Source organism: Mytilus trossulus, unplaced genomic scaffold, assembly GCF_036588685.1.
Source record: "Mytilus trossulus isolate FHL-02 unplaced genomic scaffold, PNRI_Mtr1.1.1.hap1 h1tg000424l__unscaffolded, whole genome shotgun sequence".
NCBI lineage: Eukaryota > Metazoa > Mollusca > Bivalvia > Mytilida > Mytilidae > Mytilus > Mytilus trossulus.
In genome coordinates, this window is record NW_026963354.1 from 256438 (window position 1) to 278422 (window position 21985).

The 21985-nt window shown below is 30.7% G+C and overlaps 1 protein-coding gene across 2 annotated transcripts in view; it reads right to left on the reverse strand.

Annotated features, from left to right (window-relative positions):
- Positions 1-2134: 2134 nt before the first annotated feature.
- Positions 2135-21985, reverse strand: part of LOC134702199 (uncharacterized) — a 29288-nt gene continuing 9437 nt past the window's right edge. For both annotated transcript variants that reach the window (XM_063563269.1, XM_063563268.1), the window contains exons 6-23: positions 21538-21612; positions 20120-20199; positions 12055-12174; positions 11333-11427; positions 10895-10937; positions 10389-10485; positions 10115-10169; positions 9774-9856; positions 8868-8975; positions 8369-8473; positions 7863-7952; positions 7329-7425; positions 6893-7035; positions 6395-6454; positions 5719-5922; positions 5344-5448; positions 4769-4919; positions 2135-4102 (exon numbers count right to left, since the gene is read on the reverse strand). In XM_063563269.1, the coding sequence (XP_063419339.1) occupies positions 4029-4102; positions 4769-4919; positions 5344-5448; positions 5719-5922; positions 6395-6454; positions 6893-7035; positions 7329-7425; positions 7863-7952; positions 8369-8473; positions 8868-8975; positions 9774-9856; positions 10115-10169; positions 10389-10485; positions 10895-10937; positions 11333-11427; positions 12055-12174; positions 20120-20199; positions 21538-21612 (1785 nt within the window). In that variant the 3' untranslated portion in view covers positions 2135-4028. The remainder of the gene's footprint in view (positions 4103-4768; positions 4920-5343; positions 5449-5718; positions 5923-6394; positions 6455-6892; positions 7036-7328; positions 7426-7862; positions 7953-8368; positions 8474-8867; positions 8976-9773; positions 9857-10114; positions 10170-10388; positions 10486-10894; positions 10938-11332; positions 11428-12054; positions 12175-20119; positions 20200-21537; positions 21613-21985) is intronic.

Below are 21985 nucleotides of genomic sequence, written 5' to 3' on the forward strand. Positions count from 1 at the left end.
TGTCTTGTTTGATATTATGTGTATTCTATTGACAGCAAAGATGACTAGTATAAGGTTCTGTTTAAAGTTGATTTACACAATATTATGTAAAACAATAGTACACACACTGAAATGCTTCACCTTCTTACCATTGATATTTAGTTGATAGTCCTAAATACAAAGCTTTTCTACAACTATCACATAAACGTAACATGATCCAAGAAAATGAGGTGAAGGTCATAAATAAGTTGAAAGAGAAATACATGTACACCTTACAATCATTCAATACACTAAATATAGTTGACCTATTGCTTATAGTTTCTAAGAAACAGACTTAACCAATAAAACTAAAACATTGACCAATGAACCATGAAAATAATGTCAAGGTCAGATGAACCATGCCATGCAGAAATGTTCACCTTACAATTTTTCCATACAAGAAATATAGTTGACTTACCAGACTAAAACACAAAAACTTAACACTAAGCAATGATCGAGAAAATGAGGTCATGGTCAAACTAAACATATGAAACACATGAAATATTTCCATACACCAAATAAAGTAGATCTATTGCATATGGTAGAAGAAAAAGACTAAAACTCGAAAACTTTGACCACTGAACCATGTTAATTAGGCCGAGGTCAGATGACACCTGGCAGCTAGATATGTACTTACCATCTTTCCATACACCAAATAAAGTAGACCTATTGCACAAAGTATGAGAGAATCAGACCAAAACAAAAACTTGAATAACCACTGAACCATGAAAATGAGGTCAAGCTAATATGACATTTGCCAGTTGGACATGTACACCTAACAATCCTTCTATACACCAAATTAACTAAACCTATTGCTTATAGTATCTGAGATATGGACTTAACCACCAAAAATTAACCTTGTTCACTAATCCACATTTGTCATCATGGTCGACTTTTGAACTTTTGTTTACTTTACATGTATTAGTTTGTGATTTGGTCAGTTTATGGGGAACCACTAGTGGTAGGTCAATGATATTTGGTATTCAGTTGTATAAGCATTAGCACATCCCATTTCTGTGGAGAATATTTGGCCCGTCCCCTCAGTCATGGTCTATTGACTGAAACATTTGCTTAGTTTATATGTATTAGCAGTTTAAGATGCACTGCTAATTTTAAGTCCATATATAGTTCACAAATTTATTGACATTTGCAAGACTTAATTCCAAGGAGATTATAAAGCCCCTCCCCTTCATCATGTTTCATTGACCTTGAAACTTTTACATAGTTTACAAGTGATGTATGTATTTAGGTTTTTTTTTCTTTCTTTTAGGTTTGTTTAAAGGGTATGCAGTTGTATTAAAATTGACACATCTCATTTGCATGGAGAATGTTCAGCCATGTACCTTCAGACATGGTTCACCGACTGAATATTTGCATAATTATCATGTTATAGTATTGCTATTTTTATTTTAAACATTTGCGTTATCAAAATTTCAAAAAGCCAAGACATATCTCTGAGATAACATTTTATTCTTTTACAAATTGTGACTTGGATGGAGAATTGTCTCGTTGGCACTGGTACCAAGACTTCTTATATCTAATTAAGCTGTTAATTAAGCTGACTCTATTGAAAACAAGACTTTTACATCCCCTTTTTTTAACTTTGGAGGAAAATTGTCTCCTTGGCATTCACACCACATCTCCATTTCTTTGTATTAAAGGTCTGTCATCAACACTTACTTCTATAAAGGATGAACACATGAAGATAACAAGAATGTGTCCCCAGTACATGGATGCCCCAACCACACTATCATTTTCTATGTTCAGTGGACTGTGATAATGGAGTAAAATCTTTAAATTTGGCATTAAATTTAGAAAAATCATGTCATAGGGAAAATGTGGACTAAATTTCAAGTTGATTGGACTTCAACTTCATCCAAAACTACTTCAGCCAAAAACTTTAACCTGAAGCGGGACAGATGGAAGGACTAACAGACAGACTGAAAAATGAACGAATGTACAGACAGACGCACAGACTAGGACACATAATGCCCATAAATGGGTCATAAAAACTAGACATTAAGTTGTTATATAAGTTCTATTTCCTCTTTAGTCCATTTTAAAACACATCAACTCTTTGTAGTTTATTCTAAAATTTATTAAAGATAATAATTAACAAAATTATTCCAAATATAAAATGTTATAATGAAAGTTATTGTAAAATAAGCAGAAATTTCAAAGTTTACAGTACATGAATTTATTGGAATTGCTGACAAAATTTATGAATCCATGATCAAGATTTTCCAGCACAAGCTGTACATAGCATAAAATGACTGGCTTAAATTATTGGAATGTTCATTTTATTGCATTTTTGTCATTATTTCTTGAATTTTAGACCTTACTAAAATGATTCAAGAAATCATCAAAAGTTATAGAACACTTAAGAATACAGGTCCCATATTGCACAAAATTAATTCCAAGTTCCAGACTGGAATTTTTAAACAATTTTATGATTTCAAGTGCAAATACATAGTGAAAAGTGCTGGTGTAATCATAAACTAGAATATATAATATGATGCAATTTCTAAGATTTAAACACTAGACTAAGTGTAATAAAAGTTATCAAAATTGCATAGTTTCTTCAAATATCAAAATTTAAGCTGAAAAGTATTTGAGTAAAGTTTAATATATTTTTTCCCGGCATTGAAAATTAAATTATAAAATAATAAATTAAAAAGTTGAGCAAATGGAGAAATGATCTTTAATTTGAATTTTAATTTTGAACTAATGCAACCATTTAAAGTTTGAAATATGACATCAAATATGTTTATCTGCCTTGTGTCTTTTATATTATTTCATTAGATGTAGAGTATTATAATAGCAATTTTGTTATTAATGAAATTTATATAAAAAAAACTATATGAATATTTCAATACAAAAGTTTATGGATATATAGTTGCAAGTTTATGTTATATAATTAAAAAGAGAAATATGAGAACATCAGTAACTATTTCTAATTGAAAAATATTAGTTAAAAAAAATCAGATCGTTTTTTATAAATGTAGGAAGTCAGGAGGCACCTTTAAAATAAAACCTTAAAAACAATTACATAAAATGTAAAACAATCTTGAAAATGTCACCAAAAACTTATTTCTTATGCCTCCTTGCTCCAACTCTCCAATACAAATATTTCTGAACAACCTTTAAAAATTTGTTAAATCTATTTCTGCTTCCAGTTTGTAGGAATATCATAATTTTATTACAGTTATAAATATGAATAATACATAAAAATATATCTTTTCAAAATTATCAATAATATAAAAATAACAAATAAGTGACCAGCACTTAAAAAAGTAGCAATTTTTTTATTATTTACATATACATTTACACAACATGGAGACTGGATGGAAGCTGTTGAAAGTGGACGGAATGATTATAATTAAACTGTTCTGTTCCAAATAACACAAACATTATTATAGATAAATGTGGACAGAATTTTTGATTACAAAACTAACATGCCTCCATTATAATATAAAAAATATTTTTGTCTTTGGAAATTTATACTGCAATAAATTTACATTAAATGTAAGAATTAAAAATTCTGACAATGTCAAAGAATCAAAGTAAATCTGAATTATCATGTAGCTAATATGTAAACAACTTCAATAAGTTTGATTGTTTACATATAAACTTCTATATAAGGGGGAAATAATTCAGTGTTTTGTAATATTTTGTGGCAAGAGTTAATTAACTACCAGTATTAGGAGGAAAAACAGTTAACAATTTACAGTTCATTCTTTTGATTATTATATCAAAGGGCTGTTCAAACCAAATCATTTAAAACACAAAAACCATCATAGAATCAATGTATACACCAAGAGAATTTTAATGGAATTACCAATAACATCCTTTTCATTTGTCTGTCATGAAAATCTCACAATTTTGAATTGAACAGCCCTTTAGTAACTATTGAAGAATAACTTGAATTTTATACTAAGTCGTATTGATACATGTTTGCAAAATGTTTTGACAGGGGATAGAAGTCCAGATCTGTATCCAACACCATTGTTCTAAGCAGTCATACCAGGTTCTGGTGGAATTCTTCCTCCAAGTTTCGTTATCACATCCTTCATCTCAGCAATATCTAAATACAAACAGTTTAAATATCACATATGCAAATGAATAAAGCTTTAAAAAATTATTATTGAAACAGATAGATGAAGATAAATGTTGAAGTTTTTCGCCTCTTTCAACACTCAGCTTTTTCCTGTTCACCAGTTTTGATTGGTGGAGGAGCCTGACAACCTGGACAGTACCACATGATTTTGTCAGGAAAACTTAAAATCCTACTTAATAGTGGAGTGTTGACAGGCTGGTGAACTTTTGACTTTGCCTCATTCTGCATGTGTATGTACCAAGTCAGAGGCATGACATTCTATGGGTGTTGTTTTTTTATGTCTGCATTTACTGTGTTGTCATAATTCAGATGTAAATCTTTCCTTTGAAATATTTCACATTTTTTCTTGTCACATTTTATAGCTGAGTTTACAGTATGGGTTTGGCTCATTGTTGAAGGTCTCACAGTTACCTATAATTGTTAAAACCATGTCATTTGGACAAGGTTGGTCAGTTGTCTCATTGGCAATCTTACTACATCTCCTTATATTTATAAGTTGACCACTAAACAGATATAATTGTGATTCATACTACTCCTGTTTTCAATTTAGTTTTATTTGTGGATAATAATTCAGAATTTTAGCCAATTGATTTAGTTGAGCCATAATTAAGAAGAGTCTTTAAGTATACATACGTTGCCTTTGTGATTTATTTTCGTCCTGTAATTCATTGTTACGACTTGACAAGAACACAGCATCCTGAATGGCATCCTCTAATAGCTGTCTGTATCTCTGATCTAAGGCTATTTTCTGTTCCTCAAACATCTCTCTGTAACTTCTAAAGGTCTGTAAAATAAAGGATAAAAAATGTAACTTAAAAATCTCTGATATAATGCTATCTTCTGCTCCTCAAACACCCCCGGAAATTTCTAAAGGTCTGTAAAATAAAGTAGCAAACATTTGATTTATATAGGTTCTTGCTTTCCATCAATCATTAAGCCTAACTTACTATAAAAAAAACAAAAAAAACTATTGGAGTCAGAAAAGAACAAAAAATCTATTTGAGTCAGACTATGAACTCTATTTATATTTTTTATAACTAATTTATATAACCTTTATACTACTAGCACTACCGTTTTTGGCATGTTCAAGCAAATACAGGTTTCATTTGAGGTGGGATTAACTGAATATAACAAAAGGTGCTGCAGGAGATCTTGTATTTAGTTCAGTATTTGTTTTGACTACGCAGATTTTACTGTAAACTTCTTACCTGGAAATGTTGAAGTTGTTGAATTTCTAGCTCATCTTTGTGTACTTTATGAACATCTTCTAACTCTTGTACAATTCTGGCTTTCTCTTTCTCTAACAGCTGAATCTGTATAACAGGAAAAATTATGTCAGTATGAAATCTTTAATCTTTATATTAACAAAGATGATTTCAAGAAAATGAATTAAATAAGATGACACAGTGCATTTAAAGACAGTACCAATATATATATCTAACTATATCGGGTACAAAAACATTGAACTTTTCTCTGCCTTTAATAAATGCAATAACTATTTACATTTTTTTCGTCTACAGCTGAACTTAAGAACTCTGGCTTCCAGAGAAGGCATCATTGACCTTTTGACCTTTTAAACTCACCTGGAGTGTTGTAACATTTTTCTCAGCCTTCATTTCAGCAACATGCACTTCTAAAAGTTCTCCTTCCTGAGAAGAGTAGGTGTGACCTTTGTTGACCTTCATCTGGATGTCCTGTTTCAGATTTTCAATATCCATCTTCATTTTGTCAATTTCAAAATGTACCAGTGCTGCATGCTCTTTCTCTAAATGTTCTCTTTCTTCACGCTTCAAAACAAAGATTGAAAATTTACACATGGAATTGAAGAACTATAACCCTCTGGAATAGCATGGTGATATTATACATAGTACTAGTTATAACTAAATTCCTATAAAAAAAATCCTATAAAAAAAAAACGCAGATCAAAAGTATTAAGTTATATTCCTTATTGTCCTACAATATATCACTGTTTGAATGATTTATAGTAATAATTTGCAAACATGTCACTTATTGAAGCAGACATGTTCTCATCAAAGCGTACATGTAATAACTATTTCTGCACATATATATTATGGTTTTTTAATGTTGAACAATGTTTGTTTATAGTGAAAACTTAATAATATTTTCCCCAATTCTAAAATTTCAATTCACCAGCTTTGTCTTTTGTTATTATTTATCATAAATTTGGGATTTTTTTTGTACCTTTCATCTCATTTTTATTCATAAGAGAGGACAAAGTGTCTACTGTATTATAAATACCTCAATTTTCTGCCTCAGCTCTGCATTTCCTTTTAGTGATGTTATCTGAGCCTTAGCATTCTGAAAAAATTAAACAAAACAGATCACTATACTGTATTAAATATGAGATATTGGGAAACAAAATAGTGTATCTTAAAAAGGTGAGTTTATATTAAGTCAAGAAACATACATCTACTTTTCAAAATAAACTCAAACAGATTTAAAGAATAAGACAGATCCATGACTTTTATGGGCTTTTATGTGTAAAACATAAACCACGAAAATATAGAGCGTCACATTATTTTCTAATATATGCAATGAAATGTTGTGTGAAATTTTTACTGTTGTACTGGACAGGATAAAACTTTTATTCATGCTACATTTTTCTTTATTTGAACCAAACATTTTTTTTTAAATCCAATTTAATAAAGACTAATAGGGGGAAATCAATGGTGACATTGCCCCAACAGAACTAAACAAAACAATTCTGTAGATTTAAACAATGAACATAAATATTACCTCTCTTTCATTTTTCTGTTTCTCCGTCAGTTCTTGTAATTGTTCTTTCAATCTTTTTAGACCATCAGTTTCTTTCTTCAGTTTTTCTTTCAAGTCATGTACAGCAGTAACTTTCTTCTTTGTTTCAGATTCAGATGACTTTCCTGAACATAAGTACAAATATAGTTATTGACTGTATCCTCAAATATTTTGAATAGTTTACCATTTTAAAATTTGTTATAAAAGTTGTTACACTATATAGCAATCTTCAACATTCTAATCACAAAGGGTTTTCACTGATTTTCATGCATCATTGATATAGCACCAAATAAATAAACAACTCTTGTTGAATTGAATTCCAATTTTGAAAGAAAGTTGGTTGATAAATAAATGTATGCTATCATAAAGAAGAAAGCACTTTTCAGATAAGCCAGGCGAACATAATTGTATATCTCACCACTTTGTGTAAGTTTTGAATATTCTCCTATTTTCCTCTGTAATTCTTCATTAAGATCATCTACAACCTTCCTTCTCTCTTTATATTGATAGGTCAACTAAAATATAAAAGTCAGCAATACAGAAAAGGTCTTCTCAGCTTGTATTATATCAATTTGTTTAAGTTGGTGCTATTTAATCGATGATCAATTTGATTTATTGCAACCAATACAATGCAACTCTTTAACTATGTTTACTGTATAATTAATTTTATAATTGTATCTTGTTTTAATCATGTTGTATGTGGTGAGACTTTAATAAACTATTGAATCTGAATCTGAATCTGCAACCAATACAATGCAACTCTAAACTATGACAAACAGCTTACTGTGGCCTATAGTTGAAACTTTTGTGTCTTGGTCTTGTATGGAGAGTTGTCTCATTGGCAGTCATACCATTAAATATAAAGTATGAGTTATTGACATAACATACAAAAAAATAATGTGTTTATTAATGTAATCTTCTTCTGAATAAAAAATAAAGGTAGTAATTTTACCTGATCTTTTTCTTTCTGAAGCAGCATTAACTTTTCCTGTAATTCTCTGTTACCTTTCTTCATACTGTCTTGAACCCATTCAAGTACACCCTGAAAATAATTAATTTATACGTTTATATTGATAAAACTGACTTTTCTTTAAAGTGTCATTGACCTATTAAAGTACATCATTATTGACAATACATGTATTAAAATAAATTTATATTGATAAGACTTTCTATATTTTGTCTTGCAAGCAATCAAAGTACATCCTAAATAACAACAATAAATGAAAAAGATGAAAATTGAAAGGTCTCGTTGATTTCAGATAACATTTAAATTTCTCAAATCAGTAGATCATATAAAGGAAGACAATATCCCAAAACTCATATCTATTAAGGAACTTCAAATTTTCCTTTTTTATTTTATTTATAAAATAATTACCCTGTGGCAAATGGTAACTGGGAAACAAAAGAATGTATATACATTGTATATATAAAGGACTATTCATACAATTCTAACCCTACCTTATTAGCCAGATTAGTTTTCCTTTCATTTTGATATTTACTGGACTGTTTCTCTCTTTCCTCCCAAGTAGACCTCTTGGCTATCTGTAAATCTTGAACCAATGCCTGCAATCAAAGCAATGAGGTAGTAAAAAGGTGTGAGGAATGATGAAAGACTAAATCAGATGTAATATTTTATTGTATTTGAGAAAAAGATAAAACCTCAAAACAAATAATATATAATGGATTATTTATATACTTCTATATAATTCATATTTCTATATTTTGGCATAGAGATAACATAAATTATCTTTCTGATGTCTGTTGTTAGGTCAATAATCTCATAATTAACAACTGTTTCAATTTAGAGCCACTTTGAGACATATATTTTGATAACATTTCAATTGTTTATCAATGAATGACAATTTTTATATACAGGTCTTTTTAAGTAAAACTTCTACTGTTGGATTGCTGTCTTGTTGATGTTAACCCCAAATCTGTTTTAATTGCAATAACTAACCTCCATCTTCAGAACATCATCCTTGTTAGGTTGTGATTGTGCTGCAATCTTTTCTCTAAGTTTGGAAATCTCATCTCTCAAATCATTAATTATATCATGTGTTTCATCCTGAAAAATAGTCAGTTATTGTACATCTGAAATCTTTGATATAATATATTCATATAACGTAAATAATAGCAGTCTTTTGAAAAAAGTTGATATGAATGTACCAAATTAGGTTTTATGTTCAATTATACATTGAACAAACTTGCATGATGTTATAATAATATATGAAGATGTGGTATGAATGAGAATCAAAGTCACAATTTATAAAAGTAAACCACTTGCTCCCAAGTCAGGAGCCTCTGGCCTTTGTTAGTCTTGTATTATTTAAATTTTAGTTTCTTGTGTACAATTTGGAAATAAGTATGGCGTTCATTATCACTGAACTAGTATATATTTGTTTAGGGATCAGCTGAAGGGCGCCTCCGCGGGTGCGGGAATTTCTTGCTACATTGAAGACCTGTTGGTGACCTTCTGCTGTTTTATTTTTTTTCTATGGTCGGGTTGTTGTCTCTTTGACACATTCCCCTTTTCCATTCTCAATTTTATTCATTATATGTCAAAGTACGATGTTCAACACAGAGCCTTAGCTAAGCATGCTATAAATAGAAATATGCCTAAGTTTGAGTATGATCATCTGCAGATAATGGATTTGTTACTCAATCTTACTTTGAAGGTTTCACTATTCTAATGCATTCTTTTGTTATCTTTAAATAGAAACTATGTATTAATAATTCAAGAATGTTTATAATGGTTTATTATTGTGAATTTTGCAAAATATCTTACATAAGGCTGATTTAGTATTATCTTACTTGCTTACTGAGGGCTGATTTAGTATAATCGTAAAACCATTTATTTACTTACCAGATTCATTTTAACATGATTCTTTGTATTCTTAGCATATTGTGCATACTGTAGTGTTGTCATGGTTTCCTGGGCTGATTTGTCTGAAAAATAAAAAATAAAAATGATTTTCTTTATTTCTAAAATCATTTACAACCCATAAATTTCAAACAATTGACAAAAAAATCATATTTCTAGTGAATTTTCCTCCCATTTCTCAGTGCTCAGCCATCTTATTTTTGTTGTGGATTTCATCATAATAAAATCGATAATTAAACTGCAAATAGTTTTTTTAAAGCTTTTTAGGCAAGACATCAATCAACCTTATTGATATCAAAATAAAATTAAAATAATTAACTTACCAACAGGGGAGACAACTGCAAAAACCATAGTAACAGCATTTCCTCCAAGACTTTCCTGCAAAAAATAAATACATTGATGAAGTTTTAATAAATAGTCAATTTCTGTTCTTTACATAATAGTTAAATTTCTTTGGGAAAAACAATAATAAGAATAGCTTCCAAAATATTTTAATTTTAGCAAATTTAAGGCACAATTGAAATCAGTCAAGTTTTATATCACATTCAATTTTAAAGAAAGTCATTATCACTTCCTGTATCAGATGTATATGTTTACCTGGAGAACTCTAGTGATGACAGAATCCCTATAAGGAATGGCTCCTCCTTTCTTTGGTCCTCCTAAAGCATTTAAAACACTTGCCATACCTTGAACACTACAAACAAACATACAAAATTTAGTTTGAAATGAAACATCCCTGTATAAATTTGTAGAGAAGAGTTGGCTTTCAGCATATTGAGCAGAGGTCAAACTGTAGATAAATACAGGTTGGTATCATAAAATGTGTATTGTTAGTAAAGTGGTCATCATTTTATTTCAGGAATGATTTATGATTTCAGGTAATATTGGCTCTACCTCAACGCCACTTCTTATCACAAAATTGGTTGGTTCCACTGTTTAAAAACTCTATACCGGCTTTCCTTTTGTGAATTTTTGTGCATTTCTCTGTAATTTGTATGAATGTGTATGTAATCTTACAAGGCAGGTTTGATTATTAATCTCTGTATAATTATATAGATTTTATCTTTCCTTTAATATCAAATATATATATATAAATATAATACCCTGCAACAACTTTTGGATCTGTGCTGCCTCCATGGTCAAACCCTGTAATATAATAATACAAACAGAAATCTTTGAATGGATAACAGCAATAAATGTATGATTTCTTTACTTTAAGTTTTATTCTCAATTGAATAGGGATTTAGCAATGAATATCATAAATGATATTCCTACCTTTTTTATTTTTATTTGCAAACATATGGTATTAAAGTATAAAATTATTTGGTATCTGGTGGATAGTTGTCTTTTTGTAAAGCATACCACATCTCCTTACTTTTATACTTAAACTGTAACTAGTATATAATGTGCCTTTGACATTATAAAATAATCAAGAGTATTTAAAGTGAGGATGTGAAAACACATTAATGCTTAATTATAACAGTTTACGTAAGTTTTGAAACCATTTTTTCCATTTGTTTCTATTTTTTTAGGTTATTTACCTGCAATTTCTGCCAATGTAAGGACAGATCTGACTCCTACTTTACTGGATTGTCTCTCCTTCTGTTCTATAGTTATACTAAATACAGAATGAGCTCTGAAAATATAAATATACATATATATCCATTTCATTCATGATATTGAAACAATATGTCAAGAAATCAGACTTAAGACTGGATGCATATGACACCACACCACAATGTCACAAAATAATACAGAAAAAAAAGAGTCAACCAAATCTATGATACTATAAACTGAAAGTATATCATGGAGTTTTATTGGTTAAGATCAGTCACATGAATCCACCTGCCTTGTTCATACTAACCTTGCCCTGCTGCCTTTGAGATAGAACCTCCAGCTCCATGAAATCTCCTACCTTTTTCATACTAACCTTGCCCTGCTGCCTTTGAGATAGAACCTCCAGCTCCATGAACTCTCCTACCTTTTTCATACTAACCTTGCCCTGCTGCCTTTGAGATAGAACCTCCAGCTCCATGAACTCTCCTACCTTGTTCATACTAACCTAGCCCTGCTGCCTTTGAGATCAGAACCTCCAGCTTCATGAACTCTCCTGCCTTGTTCATACTAACCTTGCCCTGCTGCCTTTGAGATCAGAACCTCCAGCTTCATGAACTCTCCTACCTTGTTCATACTAACCTTGCCCTGCTGCCTTTGAGATCAGAACCTCCAGCTTCATGAACTCTCCTGCCTTGTTCATACTAACCTTGCCCTGCTGCCTTTGAGATCAGAACCTCCAGCTTCATGAACTCTCCTGCCTTGTTCATACATCTCTGACATTTCATCGTAACTATGGACTACCATCTCAGATAAACCATCAACAAATCTAAAGTAAAAACAACATATCTGTCAGACTACAGAATCATCAAACAAACAGATAAATACTGTGGTTATTTTTGTGGGGTAAAATTTCACCATTTTCATTGAATAAACATATGAAAAATGTTGGAGATTATTATTTTTTTAGCAGATTCAAAACTTTTATCAATACCTTTGTATGTGTCCTTTTAAATTAGCAGAATTTATTTTGGTGATTTTGTTATATCCCATAAAATAATAGTAAATTTACACCCCCCCCCTGAAAATAACCCGCTATATGGTAATCCTCAGCTTTTTTAAGACATTACATAAAATCAAAATCCTTCCATGTTGCACTATATTAAATGTACTTGAGTCATAACAGAAAATCAAGTTATTTTTATAAATATGTGGTTAGTTGTGGTTTGATAGGACATCCTAAAGCAGTATTTCGTGCAAATAAAATAAACAAGAGTGCACACGCTGAAATATCTCTCCTTTTTTACTAATCATTGATATTATGTTGATAGACCTAAATATAGGCTTTATTAAAACTTTCACATAAACTCAACATTAAACCAGGAAACGAAACATTGATCAATGAACCATGAAAATGAGGTCAAGGTCAGATGAACCATGCCAGGCAGACATGAACAGCTAACAATTCTTCAATACAACAAATATTGTTGACTTATTGCTTATAAATTAAGAAAAAGAGACCAAAACACAAACACTTAACACTTAGCAATGGACCGTGAAAATGAGGTTAAGGTCATATAAATATAAAACATGCGTAACAGACATATAGATCATAAAATATTTCCATACACCAAATATAGTTGACCTAATGCATAAAGTATTAGAAAAATAGACCAAAACACAAAAACTTTTTTTTACCACTAAACCATTAAATTGAGGTCAAGGTCTGATCACACCTGTCAGCTAGACATGAACACCATACAATCATTACATACACCAAATATAGTAGACCTATTGCATATAGTATAAGAAAAACAGATCAAAACACAAAAACTTAACTATAACCACTGAACCATGAAAATGAGGTCAAGGTCAGATGACACAATGCCAGTTGGACATGTACACCTTACAGTCCTTCCATACACCAAATATACAAGACCTATTGCTTATAGTATCTGAGATATGGACTTGACCACCAAAACTTAACCTTGTTCACTGATCCATGAAATGAGGTCGAGGTCAAGTGAGAACTGTCTGACCGGCATGAGGACGTTGCAAGGTACGTACATACCAAATATAGTTATCTAATTACTTATAATAAGAGAGAATCTAACATTACAAAAAATTTTAACTTTTTTTTTAAGTAGTCACTGAACCATGAAAATGAGGTCAAGGGTCAAGGACATTGGACATGTGACTGACGAAAAGTTCGTAACATGAGGCATCTATATATAAAGTATGAAGCATCCAGGTCTTCTACCTTCTAAAATACTCCCCCTTTCAGTGTATCCCAAACTCTGTCTGACTGCCAAAAAATCATTTGGACAGACAGAAATTTTTAAATATTTTGGTTGAATATATTCTTTTTATATGTACATGTATATAAATGTCAGTAGAATGACTAATATCATGAAAAAAATGAGAGTAAGCTAAAAGCTCTTTTTTTGCTGTATAGATCTTGATAATAGACAAGTAAAAAGATAAATAAAAAATAGGTGGGGGCTATGAGTGGCAGGACCTAGGAAAAAATTGAATGTAAATTCATTTATTCACTCTTTTTTTGTTTCAGGGTTATGCAAGAAGTGTGTCACAGAGCTGAGAAAAGATTTATGTAGTGTAGACATAAATTTTGAGAAAGAAATAGGTAAGTTTGAACTTTCAGATTATTTATTTACTAAGGTCTTTGTAAATGAAATGGCACATTTTATATGTCATTTCTATAGCATAAAACAGAAATAAAAAATCAACAGTTTGAGAATGTAGAATCTAAACCAATGATCACCAATACAAAAACTATTACTTTATTAAGAGCTCCTGAAATGATCTTTGACATGGGCATTAGCATTACCTTTTGCCCAACATTGAAGCGGGATAAAGATTACTTTTTATTTCTATACTCTGCTTATAATAAAAACAATAATTAATTTAATGTTTGACTGAATTTGCAAGATAAATAGATCCAGATGAATATTCCAGGCTTTTTCTTAGTTAAAGACTATGTCAACCACTAGAAGTCATTTTAAAAAGTTGTTTGGTTGCTGTCACATTGCGGTCTTGTTGAATACTCATATATCTAACTGGCTGGACCTAGTATAAAAATTGAATTGTAGTTAAGAAAACATTAAACAAAAACAAGATTTGTCAGTTCAAACTACATGTACACACCAACAATAGAATGTACATGTACATGTGTATCATTTGCAGGGCGTCTGAACAGAATGGGGATGTTAAATCTGATGGATGCTCTTTTCAAGTTAAGAACCCTTGCAAGAATTCTTTAAGGGGTGGTCTGTTGCAAAGCAAACTTTCTGTTTTTATTCAGTTTACCCTCATTTGCCAGTGTCAGTCCAAATTTCCCCCACCATCATACCTGTGGGCCTCTAATGATATACCTAGACCTACCTATTGTATCTATTGTTTACTTGTTCTCGTCCTGAACATGCATGACATAGTTGCCACTGGACGTTACGCACCCAACAATAAAATAATCAATCATATGCTGGGAAATTAACGCATTAACACACCACTTTGTATAATTAATCATTGTTAATTATGTGCCAGAAAGGCCCATATTTGACACCATGCATCTTAACTCATTTTTCATTCTATATTTAAAAAGTTATAAAACTTAATTTATCAATATTTTCTTTTATAGAAATCTTTTACCAAGTCCAAGAAAGTTCAGTTGACTTAAAAGATATAAGAGCAGGTTGCCTAACTGGTAAGTTACTTTTTATGTTCATCTAAACATCAACCCAACAATGTTAGATATGTATATTTGCTTTTGCAATTTTTTTGTTTTTCCCTCGCTGGGATTCAAATTTATGCTACTGAGATATTGTGACAAGTTCACAAATATATATATTAGTATTTATCCTGCAATAGGCAAACTGTTATACAAATAACAGGTATACAAATATATTTTTGTTTCCATTTCGGGATCTCTTCACTGTCTTTATTACAACTCCATTGATTTCTTTGAGAAATAGGAGACAACAATTTATTTTTCAAGCCTTGGGAGTATTTTCAGGATAAACACAATCACAGTACATTGGCGGAGCCTCATTTTTTAGTTCTGTTTCTTAAGCTCATACAAATAGATTTTATATTACCAACCACATACATATATTGTATATATATATTTGTTATTATGTGTGTGGTTTCAACATACATGTACAATATATGTACAATTTCTTTGTAAGCACTTTAGAAACTGTATAGAAGGTTATGCCCCTTTATTGATGGAAAAAATTGAAAAGAAAATAGTTTCAGTTCTATTTCTTAAGTTTGCTCCAACCAAACAAAATGAAACCTTTACACATTACTTATTACCACAAAACTTGGATCTAGTACAAATTTTTATAGCATCACTTTTTACAGTTCAAGAGTTATGTCCCTTTATAATGTTGTATGCAAGAAGGGAATCATTTGTTTCCTTTGGGACAATTCTCCAATTATTTTAACAATTTTCAATGAAAAATAATACAATATTTGAAATGACAAATGCATGATCTTAATATGTACCTTGAAAAACAGTTATCATTACAGTAATTGTATGTAAAGAAATAATTTCATCTGAGTTAATTTTTTTAGCAGAAGAAGACAATGACTGTCAAGATATGGAATTAGGAAATGATGCATGTATTTCTTCTCAAGGTACTTATATATTTGTCCTTGCACATTGCCTTAAGTATCAATCCACAGCCTGCTGATTAGATGTAGTCTGGGCTATTCCCGAAAAAAATGTGGGGTGGGGGGGGGGGGGGGGGGGGGGGGGGGGGTGTTGGAAGGCAGTTTTTGTCAACACCTGCCACCAAGACAATTGTAATTGAAAATTATAGTGCATTATAGTGTGAAAAGTTGCTCTGATACCTATCACCCATGTATTATTAAAACAATGTGCCTTCCAACCCCCCATGCCCCCCCCCCCCACCACCTTACTTTTTTTTCTGGAATAGCCCCCATAAAATTTCCTTCAGTTTTAAATTTCATTGATGATTTTTTCATCAATATTTTCCTGGGCAATTTCAGTGACATAAGGTTATACCATTTCACATTTTCCTTCTGTCCGACTGACAAAATGCAATAACACACAAGTTACTTCATTTGGAAAAATATCACAAATAAGTTTTCTAATCATCATAAGTTTATACTGATAGTATTTTATTTATGAGCTCTTTACACAACATCGCTTTAAATTAAAAAAAAATGTTATATCCCCTTCGGTTTATATTTCGATGAATATTTTGAGAAATAAAATGGTGAATGCATCAAAGAGACAACCGGACCAAAGAGCAGAAAAAGTGCAATGATTCATCAAAGTGAGAAAATGGTACAACCATATGTCTTTTTTAGTTGTTGTTATTGGTTGCTAGCTATAACATGTATAATATTTTTTATTTTTTTTTATGCTTATTTCTTGACAAATTTCGAGGGGTTTAAATCAATGTCTGAAATTCTACATTTTCTACAGAAAGCTCGACATAGGGATAATGTTCCAGCGGCTACGGCTGAAATGAAAGTGTTGCCAACGAAGTTTCTGAAACAGTTGGAAATGACCACAATTCTGAAACTGATTCATTCTTTTCATGTCCAGATCCTTCATGTCAGAAGATATTTGCCAAGTGTTTCAATCTTGAAAGACATTTAGCAATTGGAAATCATTCATATCTCACAAATTCATGTACAAGTATGGATGAAGCTATAAATATGTATGCCTCAAAATGTGAAACACTCAGAGAATCTAATAATTTGTTAGTGTCAACACTTACATCAGATACTGAACTTAATATTAACAGTAATTCAGAGGACAGAATGGGATGGGCTATAAAAAACAAGAGAAAATCAACCCGATTCTCACTACAAGTAAAAGATTACTTAATTCAAATTTGTGAAGCTTGTGACAAAACTGGAAAACGTCCAGATTGTGGTTCTTTATCTGAAGAAATAAAGAAAGCTTGCAATGAAAATGGGGAAAAACTTTTCAAAAAAGAAGAATGGTTGAGCAGCACACAAATTAAAGGATTCATTGCATCCTATTTGTCTAGAAAATCAAAGTTATCTGATCATGACACTACACCTCCTCCATCTAAAAAACAATCAGTTTCTCGAAATGAATGTGTTCTTGAAGAAGTTACAATGGAAGATGACGAGAAGCTTACTGAAATTGTGACAGCTTTAGAAACAGATGACTACAATGAAAATATGAACAATATGGTTGACAATGTTTTCTTAGCTATTAACATACAATCATAATCATAGTGTCTCAGTATTTATACAGAACTGTAGATTTTTCATAGGTTTATTACTTTAATGATGTTCTTACATGACTTAGGACAGGAATTTGTGTAAAGTTTTATGACTCTCATGACTCTTTTGTTTTTTAATATTTTTTTTTTTAAAGGTATCCCATATAAAAATACATTTTGACAATGTTTGAGCAAATTTTAAATATATTTTCTTTCGATTTTTAGACCCAAATCATACATGTACTAAAAATGCAAATATAAAGTTAAAGTATGAGTCAGACTTTTTTTTTTTTTTTATAATATCTGGAAAAGGAGCACAATAAAGAATTGATGAGTTTAGCTTATTTTGTTCCTGAACTAATATTCCTCTTACTTATACTGCAAGTACTATAAGTCTTATAGTATATATTTTTCATTCTTTTTTTTTTTTGCAATTTTTAACGTAAAAGATTATCTGAGTTCGACTAGTTGGTGTCAAAGAAGATAACATCATTTCTCATTATTTTCTTTTTCAAATTGGAATAATAACTTGAATTGAAAGTTTGTTAAGTTTGCATTACTGTGTAGATACAACTGTGTTGTATTTAAAGTTGTCCATCTGTAGTTTATTTGTTGCATGTTAAAACATTTGTTGCATGTTAAAACATTTGTTGCATGTTAAAACTTTATTTGCAACAGTAAAAATACTGATAGGCATCCGCAAAGCTTCAAATACAGTAACCTCTATTCTAAAAGTCCTGATTTAAAAAAAAAAATGTTTTACTCATTTAATAAATGTTATGTTATTAATATCCTGACTGATGTTTTATATTGTAGTAGTTTCTGATTATTTTTTTTGGTAAATTTTCAGAAGTCTTATTTTAATTAGCAAGGTTGATCATTTGATAATGTTTACCGAAATTATGATTTGGAATTTACTTATAAAAATATAGTGTATTTACTTTAGTCACATTACAAATAAGAGTTATCTACCTTTATTTCAAGTAATTCATAAATTATTTAATGAAATTATACCTATATAAAAGATGGTATTTTATATTAAGCTTATAAACATTTCAGATTTTCATCCAAAAATGGTTCAAGTGCAAACAATCAGATCATGCAGATAAATTAGTGTTAAAGCTGAAACAATACAAATGTATAAACATACATTCTTAAAGTTCTTTGCGTACTTTGATTATTTGTTCACAGGATTGTTCTGATTTGAATTAATCAATTGTATTGAAATGTGATAGAAAACTAGCATTCACCTGGTAGATTTCAATGTTGTATCAATAATTTGTCTTTTTTTTTTTTTTATAAAGCTTTCCATGAGTGCTTTTAGCACTTTGATTTTATGTTTGCAGTATAATATTGCTTTAAATTACAGAAAACAACATTTGTATTAATAAAGCACTTGATTTGTAAAATCTAAACCAGTAGTTATTGCTTTATTTAGAAAAAGAATGAGTTTATACACTGAAAATAGTATACAAATACAGATTGAAATATGTAGAGGACTAGCTGTACTAAGAAACAAACTACCGATATTTCAAATTATTTGCCGTGGGTGGATTTTTTTTATTTCTTTAACTTATCAGAGAGGTTTATTTTGATACAGTTAACTTTTAATTACAGCTTCACCTTTTCGCCATTTTAGCATTTTTGTCAGGTGCTTATTTGGCTGAAATAGCAAATTCACTGTACACAAGTACTATGAATAGAGAAATTGGACTGCCATAGAAATAAATATATATTAACTATTCTGTTTTTTTATTTCTTTTATAATGGTTTGTCACATGAATTGGTAAAAAAGGATATTAATCCTGCCTATAGTTGCTTATTTTTTCATTGAAAATGATTAAAAAAGACTAAAATTTGCCAATTTTCCCGTAAAAAATGGTGAAAAATAGATGGCGCTGCAAAACTCCGCAATCCAAAAAAATTCAGGCAAAATTTTTTACAAGTGATATTGGCATGGCCTAAGCATTGTCTGTACCAAATTTCATGACATTCTGTGAGAATCACTCCTGGACACTTTTGCATGGTTTTCTGTGAGACAAGCTCCTAAAATATAAAGCTTTTAAGAAGTTAGCTAACCAAGCTGCCGCCGCCGTAGCTGCCGCCGTAGCTGCTGCCGGATCACTTTACCTATGTCGAGCTTTCTGCAACAAAAGTTGCAGGCTCGACAAAATCTGAAAAAACTCTCAAAACATAACACATGCAAAAACAACATTTCAAATTGTCTTTTAGGTTGTCTTGACAGTAGCTCTGCCTGTCAGGTTTTAAGTGTGTCAGTTTGGATTTACTTATTCCTAAGATAAAAGGTAAAATCACAAAAATACTGAAAGCAGAGAAAAATTCAAAACGAAAAATCCCTTATCAAAATTAATGGCAATATCAAAAGCTCAAACATGTCAAACTAATGGATAACAACTGTCATATTCCTTACTAGGTACAGGCATTTTCTTATGTAGAAAATGATGGATTAAACCTAATTTTATAGCTAGCTAAACCTCTTACTTGTATAACAATTATAATACTTACATTCCTTTATGTGGGTGATGTCTGATTGTCATCTGGTTGTTGTGAGGGTTTAATAAATCCATCATCTTCTCATCCATTGCCTAGCAACAATAAAAATATTCATAAAATATCCTATTTTAAAAAACAGAGAACATAGTTATGTTTCTGATTCCATTACTGCTTACTCTACCAGAGAAACTAAATTTACCATAAGCAGCATGATATTTATTACCATGATTATTTAAAAGTATTTGTTTTGGTTCACTGTCTTGTTGGTTATTGTCTTTTCATCTTTTTTCTATTGGTTAATGCTGTCTGGTCCTTACTGCCAAACCTGGTATCTTCGAAATTTTGTTAAATACTTATTAGTACTTACGTATTTTTGTTTCTTTTTTTAGGGAGAGGGGGTTATAATTAGGATAAAGAAGGTACAAGGAGATGTACAAGGAAATTTTGTTAAATACTTATTAGTACTTAAGTATTTTTGTTTCTTTTTTTAGGGGGAGGGGGTTATAATTAGGATAAAGAAGATACAAGGAAATGACCAATAACTCTTTAAAAAAAAAAATATGTAATGATTTTTTTTACTCATAGACAGTTGATAATTAAATAATTTAAAACTATGCTAATTATCGACTCCTAGGAGTCGAGATTAAGAATTGAATGATGGACAGTTAGTAGGTTGAATTTTTCTTGCTACCTGATTGGAAGATATTACGGGACGTGAATAATCAAAGTTTATTGATTGGTAAGGACAATCCAAACCTAGTAAATGTACATCAATCCCGTAGAGTATCGGATTTGTCCTCTCTATTTTAGCAATTAGATTTTATATGAATTTGGTTAAATATACTTACCATGAAATTACATTTATATTATATAGAATATGTTTGCTTTCACAACATGTTCTCATCGCAATTACCTAGGTGATTAAAAATTACATCCATGAGATGTACTCACCTACGTCATAGTTCACCTGTGTAACATACACTAGCTTTAGTTTTAATTTTTGCGTTCCAAGAGAACGCATGTTTCTCGTCAGCAAGGATTTTTAACAGTTTACTGTTGAAAATCCTTATGTTTTATAAAGACATTATTTGTTTTTGGAATATCGGTATACGATTAATTTAATGTGAATCAGAATACAGCGCTTCTGCCAAGTTTCTGATATGCACGTTTTTCGTCATTTTTACAGCTTACAAGTCTGGAAATACGACGACATAGAAAATGACCTTTGTTTAGACGTGTGTGGAAAAATTTGTTGATTGATGCACGTGGCTATTCTAGTAAAAGAATTAGTCTACAAAGCGAGAGCACTTTCCATTTTCATCAGCTAAGATTTGAATAGCCTTTTTGAAAGGCTAACGCTTGTATCATACAAAGTCACAGAAGTAACACATGACATACTTGTTGCTGTAACATGCTAATAACAAATTTACCTGTAAGTATGACACAGTTATGAAGAATTCTCTATTACTTTTCTCAGCTATATGTTGGTATAATCTCTTGATCATCTGAAAACGAAGATGAAACATTATTTATTTTTAATCAAAGAACCTTTGAGAGCAAGCTCACTGACACTACATTGTCACTAAGTAAATAAAATCTCACTAGATTCCTAGATTCATAACTCCTACAAATGTTAACTAATAAACATTCCTTGTTGATATGCTTATCATTAGTATCTACAATGTTTCATGAAATTCTGTCATTTGGTTTCAAAGGAATTGCAATGACAATCTGTTGTAGTAGTATATTACAAATATTACAAATCCAAACTCGAAGGAGCATAACTCCTGGGAAAAATTAAATCATAATTTCCTGTTGATATGCACATCGTCTTAAGATCTGCAAAGCTTCATGAGGTCTGTTGTTTAGTTCCAGAGG